The following is an 11,179-nucleotide window of genomic DNA, read 5'->3' as shown; positions in this document are numbered from 1 at the left end:
TACTGAGACCCAGAATGCGCGGGATTTTCTTTCAGTTTTCCCTTTTTGCCCTGGTGCGAATTATGAGGGAGCCCCGAGAGGGAGAAAGAAAAACAAATGGCGAGGAAATTGTTATTCTCTTTGCTGGTTGTCATTCACCCACTCCCATCTTAGTCAATTCCATTACCATTGGGTTGGTTTCTTTATTTTTTTATTAGTTGTACTTTATTGAATTCGCCGATTGAATGAATTGCTCAATGAGCTGCCCGCCGAAGACGTGCGGATGATGAGCAGCAAATTGATGGGGGATTGCCACGCTTTTTCCTGCCATTTTGCCAGAACCCTCGAACTCTTATCCCCCTTTTCGAGTGCAAAGTGTCGTGGAAATGGGGCGTGAGTGGTGCCCAGAGTGGCGTAGAAGAAATGCCAAATTGATGGCATTTAGTTGGTGTACCAACATGGCACTAGAGTTAGTTGGGGTTAACTCGAGCACTTTATTTGGGGTATCCCAAATGACGTTTAGCAAGCTGATTGTTTAAGAAACAGTTTACTATATTATTACATCTTTTGTAGTCATTATTGAACTTTAAACATTTTAACAGTTGTGATAAGAAATAAGATAACAGATTTAGGTTAAAAATGTGTTAGTTTTTTATTGCTTAAAGTCCAAAAACTTTTAAAACCCAGACTTTTTTCAGTACCCCGAAAAGTCTTTACTATCCCAAACAAAGTAGCCTAAATTTACGAACAGCACAGACCATCATCTGAATCTGAACTAGAGTCTGAGAAGCAACATCCTTGACATGATTCATCTTCCGAGGGGGTTGGGCATGTACCTGAAAAGGTCGACTGAAGGGCAGTGAAGAAGTAACTTTGCTCCACATCTGTAAGCTCCATTTCAATATCTCTGTACTGCCTGGGAGATCCAAAGTTCTGCAGTTGAATAGCTCGATTGACCAGGCTCCTCAAATGGATGTCCCCTTGATCCTGACAGGCCCTCAGTCGCTTGTACTCCTGCTTGTCCTCGTAGGTCTTGCATTTTTTGTACATCAATTGACAAGACTTTGCTTTCAGCTCTTGTATGACCAAGTTCTGGGTGTCGATCTCCTTGATCACCTCTAGATATTCCTGGTCCAAAAGTTCGAAGAGATCCTTTTCTTCTTCAGACTCCTGTTCTTCCTCAACCTGCTCCTCGTCACCATCTTCGCCTTCTCCTTTAAGATCCTCTTCAGCTTCATTTCCATTATTTTGGTCATCTACTGTCTCTGAAGGAGCTTCCTCTTCCTCCACATCAGCCATTAGAGGGTTAATAATATTATTTGAACTTAAAAGTTCAAAAACTACATAGTCGAAAACCAATTTTGACGTAAAACTCAGAGAATAGTAGCTTGTTTGGTAATAACTAAACAATTTTTGTTATCTCTATAAATACCAATAATACCAGACTGTTTTGAGTTTACTAAAATTAATTTTCAGCACAGTGACGTCAAGATTATCTCATTATTATCTCAATAATTAAGTTTATAATTTAACTATCAAAAGTACTGATTTTTGACGACCAAATTGTAAAACTAAACCCGTCTTGAACCATTTCAACCTGTATTACTACCGGCAGTCAAAGCGCAGTTTCGATGTTCCACACAACATCTTCTCTAGCACGCCATTTTCTCTAGCCCTTAATGCACGCATTTCCGTTTCCCCTATCGCTCGTCCCTTTTTTTGTTCTTTTGCCATCATGAATTTTATGTTTTATTGCAGCTGTTGCGCTGTCAACGCCCCTTCCTCTGCCCTTCGCCTCGCTGATTCACGCTTTTATTGGCACAGTGATTTCTGGTGGCTGAATCCGGCGGATTACGCTTCAAGGCGCACCACTCGCCCGCTCCTTGGCACTCGCATTAATCATAAAAATGCTATGCCCCAACTACAGAATGCAGTTTAATTTGGCATGAAGTGCAGTTCGCGGCGGGGTCGCCTCATCGTTCTATCGGTAGTTAAGCGGTTTATAACCGATAACAACCTGTAAGCCAGGGCGCGCATTTGATGACTGGACCCAACGACACAAGTTGCTGCTTTTATGGCGTCATATTTTTATGGCCGCAACCATTGTGATGACATCAAACTGGTGCATGGAATGGCATAATGGATGGTTAGATCTGCATGAAATGTATGCAGAATGTGGCTACAAAGATGTCGGCTTTTTTCTTGTATGGTAAGCGAACAATGTATTGCCAAGAAATGCAAATAAAAGACTGTGCGACCATTAAATTATTTCATGAGACTTAATTGTTTTTTGTGCATTAATGTAAGGCCTTAATCGGAAAGAATATAAGTTTAAGAATGAAGCGCTTCATACTTTCCCTAAGCAAATGAATGAATTCTAAGGTCGGTAATAAAATAACGCTTGTTTTGTGTATTGTGTTTTTCTGGGCTTAAGAAAATTCCCTTCAACCTATGTTTAAATGTGTCTAAAAATATAATTCTTAATGAATAAACTTTATCAAAGCTTTAACGATTCTTCCCCTTCCACTTAAGCGCGATTTGAAGTGTGTTTGTGATTTTGCTGGTTAACCTTCCGTTTTTGGTATATTTTTGGCATAATTCTCGCAGCCATTTACTTCTCGCGTCCCTGAAAATGGCAGTTGGATTAGCAGCCAGCACACACATACACACACACAAGGCCATGACACAAATTTCCGACCCTTGTTATTCTGGCCATGGACGAAGTCGAGGGGACTGAGCATCATTAGCCCCTGGGCTTCTTCCGCCTTATCACAGTTGAATGCTCTTCGATTCGCTTCATGTCAGATTACGCATACGACACGTTAAACGCTTAAAGACAGTGCCGTCCATTGTAAATCAAATAAAAGACACAATTTCATTTACAAAGTTCAGAACAAACATAGGCCCCGCTTCTATCGTGGCACACACACAAGCTTTTAATTTTTTCCCGGGCTTTTCTTTCTTTTTCCTAAATCCCTTTTAGTCTGTGTGCAAGTTGCATACAAGTTTTTTCCGTTCAGTCTTTTGTTTTCTTTTGTCTTGCATTTTTTATCTGTGCTATTGTTGCAACGGAGAAGGGGCTGTTTTTTGTTTATGCCTCTACTGCATAAAATGATTTCATTAAAAAAGTTGTAAACTTTTTCATTTAATTTAACTGCAGCAAACAACATCTTTTGTGCACCCTTTCTTCTTCTGCACTTTTCTTTGCTTTCTGTTCCGCCTGCCTTTTTTCACTGGCAACTATATTTTCAGTTAGCATCTGCTGCCAGGATTCAGGCCCATACTCATTCTGCCCGCATCCCCTGCAAACCCTGATTATTTTTTGGATAGGTTTCAATTAAACTTTTCCATTTCAGTTCATTCTGAATTTTACAATCTGCTCATCCAAGACTTTCTCAGCAGGTTGTGACCAATACAAGCCAAGAGAAAATCGGGATTTGTGACAAAGAGGACTTGCTCAGTTCATTCTGAATTTTACAATCTGCTCATCCAAGACTTTCTCAGCAGGTTGTGACCAATACAAGCCAAGAGAAAATCGGGATTTGTGACAAAGAGGACTTGCTAAGGACCTCTCATGAATGCAACTGCATTTTCAACTTTTGACCAAATCCTTGTTATTGTATCTTGATTAACAAAGCGGACTAACTGATGAATAATCCGCGAGGACTAGACGAAGTATAGAGAAATATTGTAAAATAAAACTGGTTATACCCTTGCAGAGGGTATTATAATTTCAGTCAGAAGTTTGCAACGCAGTGAAGGAGACGTTTCCGACCCTATAAAGTATATATATTCTTGATCAGCATCACTAGAAGAGTCGATCTAGCCATGTCCGTCTGTCCGTCCGTCTGTCCGTCTGTCCGTCTGTCCGTCTGTCCGTCTGTCCGTCCGTTTATATGCAAACTAGTCTCTCAGTTTTAAAGCTATCTGCATGAAACTTTCCCAAAAGTTGTCTTTCTATTGCAGGTAGTATATAAGTCGGAACGAGCCGGATCGGACGACTATAGCATATAGCTCCCATAGGAACAATCGGAAAAATAATTGAAAAAAAATTATAACTTTGGTGTTTTTTAATTTTTTGTTTAGTTCTTCGACATATAGCAATGGTTAAATATTTCAGAATTATGGTTTAAATTTCATCAAAATCAGACGACTATAGCATATAGCTCCCATAGGAACAATCGGAAAAATAATTGAAAAAAAATTATAACTTTGCTGTTTTTTAATTTTTTGTTTTGTTCTTCGACATATAGCAATGGTTAAATATTTCAGAATTATGGTTAAAATTTCATCAAAATCGGAGGACTATAGCATATAGCTCCCATAGGAACAATCAGAAAAATAATTTAAAAAAAATTATAACTTTGCTGTTTTTTAATTTTTTGTTTTGTTCTTCGACATATAGCAATGGTTAAATATTTCAGAATTATGGTTTAAATTTCATCAAAATCGGACGCCTATATCATATAGCTCCCATACAATCAAATAATAAAGCTGCAAATCGTCATAGCTTCAATGTTTTTAAACATATACGCAAGTAAATCATAATTTTAATGTTTTCAAAAATATTTAATTCTTGCGATAGCTGCAAGGGTATATGAACTTCGGCTTGCCGAAGTTTGCTTTCTTTCTTGTTAAAATTATAATTGTTTTTAACATCCCATAGCTTTAAAGCGACCCAAAGTAAATGTTCCTTTTGCCTTTCCTAATTTTACGTACATCTGATAATTTTCTCATCTTATTCCCATAATTTTTCATGCCCCCACACCCTTGGGTATTTGAGGTCTCGACTCCAACGGAGCTTGACTTCCTTTTTGTTTTTCTTTTTAATCATCCAACATTCGCAGAACATAATTCAATTAGGGCCACAATAGATGGTTCATGTGTGGGTGTGAGGGCGTGCTGGGACCACCCCCTCCCCGGGCGGGTCCTCATCATGTGGCACGACAACATGTCGTATTAGTAATATTTAAACACAAAAGCTCAGCAAATGTTGACATGCGTTGCCATTAGACGGACGCAGCGATGCATTCTGACACGCACAAGGAATGACTACGAGAGGGCGGGTGCGGAAAAGTAGGCGGGGCAGACCTAAAAGGAAATTCAATTTTCGCAAAAAGGTTGAGAGAAAAAAAAAAACAAAGACGTACGAACACCAATAACAACAACAGTAATAAGCTGCTTAGGAGCTAGCGATGCGAAAGTGAAGAAATGCGTTGTAATTCCACATGATGAGCTGGTGGTTGGCCCACCCCCCGCGCGAGGGGTTTCTCGTGAGAGGGGAAGGCATTAAGCCACTGTGTAGGTTGCATGTCAGGGAATGCGGTTGCATGTACCACGAGAAAGACTTCTCATCTCCAGGGGCGACACTCCCGCGCTTGAAAAAACGCCATGCAACTACTCCACTCGCAAAAAAAGATTACCATTTTTAACTGAAAAGTTAAAACTATGTTTTGGTAAAATAAGTTTTGAGCACGGAATTCGGTTGGCCTTTGATATGGTTTTGGTAAGATTATTTTTTTGGAAATTGATTTAAATTTTTGTTTAATTTATCCTTTTTTTGTGAAAATTGTGCTTTTATGAAAACTAAATTTTCTAATTTGTACAAATGCTTTTCCGAGTGCTAAAGAGTGTGCTGTGTGTCATGTTGACAGCGTGGAAATGTCACTCATGCGGCATCGTAATGAGTTTTGCCAACGTCAGCGACATTGCAACAAATTCAGCAACAACAGGAATCCCTTAGTAAGTTGTAACTTTGGTGGCCAAGAGAAACGAGCGGGAGAAAATCCTTCATTACATTGTTTTCCCAAAAAGCCAGAGGAAATCATTGGAATATTGAATAGCTTTCCTTTGTTAGAGGGTCGCATTAACAACGGAAAATCAAGAGAATTTAAACTGCGAAGAAAGTACAACGTATGAGAAAACGAAAAAAGTTATATTTAACTTTAACATATATGTAATTGTTTTCTTATCTTTTGTATCTTAGTTTTATATGTACAGAACTTTTGCAGTTATAACATTAAAAAGCTTTTTTTTTCTTAAGGGATTAAACATATAAAGGCGTTACTCAATTTCGTGTCATTTTATTATACACATTTTGTAGTATTCAAAAATATCACGTTTTCCCCGAAACATTAAGAATATATAATATTCCTTCGCTAGAGAAGGAAAGGATAGGGAGCGTTGGCCATACCATGACTGAGAGACAAAAGCCAAAAAAAATCCCACAAGAGTATAAGAAGAGGATAAATTTGCTGTTGGCCATCAAAAAGTGTTTTGTAAGAGTGGGGGTGGGGTTTTTTTTTACCACCGCCCACCTAAACAATGAGCCTAACCAGCCCTTCAGCCACCCACACATATAGTACACAGCATATAGTATGAACGGACGTAGAACGTAACCGTAGACGTAGACGTAAACGTAGACCGGAAGCGAGAGGAAAGTAGAGAAAAGAGGAGAAAGCAGAGCAACCATAGTAGAATTTCCATTGTAGTAGAATTTCACAATAATTGCAATGCAGTTGCACTACAGAGCACATACACACAAATATATATATATAGTATATATATAGTAAGTATAGTTTTAGTATGCTCTATATACTTTTGCCATTTTCGGTCAGAGCGAATCAGAGATATGAAGAGAGTGGGAAGCGAGAGTGAAAGAGAATGCAGCGAGGAAAATATCGATCGATTTTTAAATGAATTTAGGTCACAGCGACCCCACCATCAGTCCCCTACTCTTCAGTCACTTAGCCCTCTTTCCCTGGGGCAACTGCAGTAGCCCCCCGAGGGCGTGGTGTGCGGAGGGGGTTTGCATCTCTTTGATACAGCCGAAATGAAAATGTCAGCTGCCTTGTGCTCACGTAACTTATTTAATTCAAATCAAATAGGGAAAATAGATTGAAATGGAGGCGGTTTCCCCGCTCCTTGCATTTTCCTTTTTTGGGAAATGTCTAGGGAGTAGTCTGAGGATGGCAAGTTTGGGGATGGAAAGTCGGTAGTACCAGGAAAAGTGGGAGGAGCAATACTCACACGCACTCGGCTTTTCCATGGCCTTGGCTAGACGGAAGGAGGCAACTATAGTGCATTCAAATGTAAAGAGGGAAAAATCTTTAAATTTAGTTAAATATTACAAGGCTAACTATCATTTAAATAAGGTGTGCTCAAAATTGCCTTATGGCACTGCATTACTTTGGATTGCGATGAAAAAAAAACTTTATTCAATTGTTTTTGACTTGCCTTGGTTTATCAGAATCACAAAGAAGAAAATAAACTATGTTTGAGTATAGTTTTTTAAATGTATTTCCACCATAAGGATTACCTGCGGTTTTAGACATTAAATATTTGATTTCATAAAGTATTGGAAATCAACAATTCGTTCTTGGTAAAGAAATTCAAAGTGAACCAGAAGTGGGTATTATATACCTTTTTGAGATATCCACACTAAATTTGGCAGCAGTGTTATTCGCATTTCCATCACAAACTTGTCGAGAACTTTTCTCCAAGTGCAGTTTAGCCCCCTTGGACCTCCGCCCCCCTGGATTGCCCATGCCAGACACGCGCCATCAACATGTGCATTTTACGGGCCAAAAAGAAAGATGACAAAGGGGAAGCAGGAGAAAGGGGCGACACATTGATGTCGTCTTGGGAAAAACCTGATGTATGTGGCTACCCCCGCTGAATGATGATTCCACCCAAACCAACGTTGCAACTAATTTTACGTTTTTATGACACTCGTGCTACGTGATGCGACGGAGCATGGGAACATGGGTTAAATCATAGACAGTCGCCGCCGAGACTAAATTCAATCACGTGTGGCCAATAAAAAATTGAATTCGAATACGGGATTAGTACAGAGTCGGGTTTAGTTTTTGTTACTTCGAAAAATACTCAGGTTAAGCATGTGAAAGAATTTGAAATGTCGTCTGCTTGGGAGTGGGAAAACACATAAAAATCGCTGCTTTAGTTTTTTAGGCATAACCTGCTCTTCTCTTACAACTTTTGCCCAACTCCGAACTCTTGTAGTTTTGACCTCAAAGGAAACGCCTTCATTTGGGTAGAGCCACCAAAAACGTGAGCAGGTTATGGGAAAGCTGGCACCTGTTTAGGCATTAACCAATACCGTAACTTATAACTTTTTAATTACGAATTTTCGTATTGATTTTCTGGCGGCAAATGATTTTCCACCAGAGCAACGTTTAGCTGTCATTGCATCCCCATCCCATTTGATTCCCATTCTAATTATGCAATATCCTCGAGCAACCCGTAAACTGCACCTGTCACACCTTGAGGCGCCGTCTTCGCTGCAGTTTTAAACTGGGTTAACGATAAGTTACAAATGGTGTCAGATCCTAGTTAGAACCTTGCCACGCCCCCCCGTCGACCCACCGCCCCGCTGACACATCGGAGGCCAGCTGGGTGCAAGTGCCCCTCCGTGCTCCAGATTCGCTCGTCACTGGGTGCTCGGCGTTCGGTGCTCTTGGCCAGGCCATGATCTACTACCACAGTGGCAGTTTTCACTGCTGCTCGGCTTGGTTTGGCCTCCCTTCTAAGCTGTCTCAAAATGCAGTGGGCCAAAAACAAAACAAAACTGTTTTCGAGGATTTAACCAAGTCGGGGAATACACTTTCCAAGCTGAAGTTAATCAAAAAAAATAATTGTGGTTTGATGGTTTTTCCAGTTGTAGTTAACAGAGTACAATTTTATGACCATTGTCAACATTGGTGTTTTAGTCTTTTAATTTTTAGAAATACCCAAACTATTGTGGAATATTTGACAATAATGAATATGAACTTAATTCAAAGGTTGAAGGTAGTACTTCAAAGGCTAGTACCCTTCACTTAAATTCAATAAAGAAACTTTTTCAAAACTATTCAATGGCTTCATTTGAATATTGGTTTTCAATTTAAAATATAGCTTTACAAAGCCATGTCTTTTCATAGTCTTGGATCTGTTTTGTATACCTTTGAAATCGGGCTGGTCATGGTTAGTTTAAACGTTTCAGGTAGTATTTCAATGGGACAACTTTACATAAAGAAGAAATGGTTTGTTTGTAATACTAGTTTTTTAATTTAAAATATTGTTTTATATATAGTTTTATAGTCTTGGTACCCGCTTTGTACAGGGTAATCCTACGCTTATGAGAGTAACTACGTTGTACGTTGCAAGTTGCGAACGTGCCTACGAACCAGTTGCACCTATTCCTCTCCCGCTCTCGTACACCCTCTGTCTCTGTCTTGCTCTCCACGAGAGTATTCGGCTGGGGCAAGCCTAACTAACCTCCGACGCCCGGCCAGACAAAACAGACCGACCCGACGCCCTACTTTCAGATAACTGGCAAGGTTCGGCCTTGATGTTCAGCAGTGACCCGCTTTTGTCACCGGCGCTCTCTGTTTTGTCTTTTGATTTCTGCAAAATGCTTCATTTGTCAGAAATTTTGAAGGCATTGCAGAGACCAAGGATAGCAAGTCACCCAAAGAATATCTTAGCAGAGTCCTGCAAAGGCTTCCCTTTCCCGGCCAATTTTTTTAATTTTGCCCCGCAGAAATCTAGGTCGAAATGGATTTCGATTTGCGGTGCACTACGATTTGATTTTTCCGTGTGTTTGATTTGTAGTTGGCTGGGGGTCTGAGTGAACTGTCATTTCGGGTGGAACAAAGAAAACCGCCGGGCTAATCCTTCCCCATTCAGTGAATCAGTCTCCGCAGTTGCTGATTCATTGGGGCAACAAAAGAGAAACTTCCAGCAAGAATAATAAAATTAATTTCAACTCTAGCCGCAGACGAACTTCGTTAGCCGTCGGAAACCTCTTCCTCCGCTTCTTCGGAGGCATTCCTCACTCGATTCAGTCGGCTTGTTTCTCTGGTGGATCTTGCGGCAGGTCGCAACAATTCAGACACAGCCACATTGCCAGACGATGACTTCAGTGGGGTCTTTAAACCAGCGGGGGATACTGGCAGGGATCGTGGTGTTTAAAAACTCAGTAGTGACTCACGAACTTGTAATCAAAATACACTGTTAAATTGCATTAGAATTCCTTTATCGTGTTAAGCGGACTTCCTTCTCTAATGCTCTTTTTTTGAACTGACATATTTAGACATTTGCATTCAACAAATTCCGGATGCTAGGGTGGTAGATACATATATACATGCATCTACATTCTTCCCGACTTTCAATCTCAAGTAGTAATTCTAAATAAATGAAGAACTATTGCATCACTTCCATCCCTATAATATATTGCACTTACTTAAACTGCGCATCGTTTTGAGGGGTCGCTTATGGCAACCAAAAGAAAAACGCATCGTTGAACAGAGTTTACGGGGGAGAGCCAAAAAAAATTTAAAAAAAAATTAACCCCTTGGCGGACACTTAATGTTCCTTTACTTGCCCTCAACTTTAAAGCAACAAGAATTACCAATTAACACCCATTTTCTCAAGCTTAAATCTATAAAAAATCCCTCTAAACCTACCTCGTAAATTTTCTCTATGTTCAGTTGACATTCAATCTGGCTTACCTACCAAGAAATATTTGCTTTCTTTTCACACAATTACCTTATTTTTGACCCCCTCTTTTACCCAGTAACTCACATGTTTGGTTATCTCATTTCTTGGCCATCTCAATAAGCATCCCTCATCCTGCTGGCAGTAATGTCCTCGACTGCAGGGAATGCATTTTGGCATTGACCGTCTGACGACAGCCCACAGTGCGTATGAGTAATAACCAAAGACAGCAGAGCACAGTAACAAAGTTAAAGGGGCTGTCTGGGCAACCAAAAGGCGGGCTGATGGGGCAGCAGATTGGAGCTGTCATGAAGTAAATGCAACGTCGCCAAGCGCCAACGCCAACGCTATCGACCATTTACCATCTCCATCATCATCCCCATCATCATTGTTGTTGCTTTTCCTTGGCGGCAGTGCCATTTATACCCTGTAATTTTGTTGGCAGTATTTGTGTTGTGCCTGAATAAAATTTTTTATATTTTTAGGCGTTATTATAGGAAAATATATCGTAGAACACATCATACGCAAATAAAAGAGACACGGCAAACGTCACTAAGGTGAAGAAGATATGCCGAACTAATATAATAAAAAAAAAATCGTTTCATTGTAGAACATAATCCATAATCAATCTAATGTTGAAAATTGTAGTCTTGCCTTACAGGGCAGGATATATTCAAAGTCGATAACTTTTCCCTTCCGATAG

At 39.9% G+C, this 11,179-nt stretch overlaps 1 protein-coding gene across 1 annotated transcript; it reads right to left on the bottom strand.

Moving 5' to 3' along the window:
- Positions 1–606: 606 nt before the first annotated feature.
- On the bottom strand, positions 607–1,350 carry LOC108145776. Its single transcript, XM_017271345.1, has one exon. It carries the CDS (start codon positions 1,276–1,278, stop codon positions 721–723), a length of 558 nt encoding a protein of 185 aa, XP_017126834.1. The 5' UTR covers positions 1,279–1,350; the 3' UTR covers positions 607–720.
- Positions 1,351–11,179: the final 9,829 nt, after the last annotated feature.

Source organism: Drosophila elegans, unplaced genomic scaffold, assembly GCF_018152505.1.
Source record: "Drosophila elegans isolate 14027-0461.03 unplaced genomic scaffold, ASM1815250v1 contig_208, whole genome shotgun sequence".
Taxonomy (NCBI): Eukaryota; Metazoa; Arthropoda; class Insecta; order Diptera; family Drosophilidae; genus Drosophila; species Drosophila elegans.
This window is presented reverse-complemented; position numbering and strand designations above follow the sequence as displayed.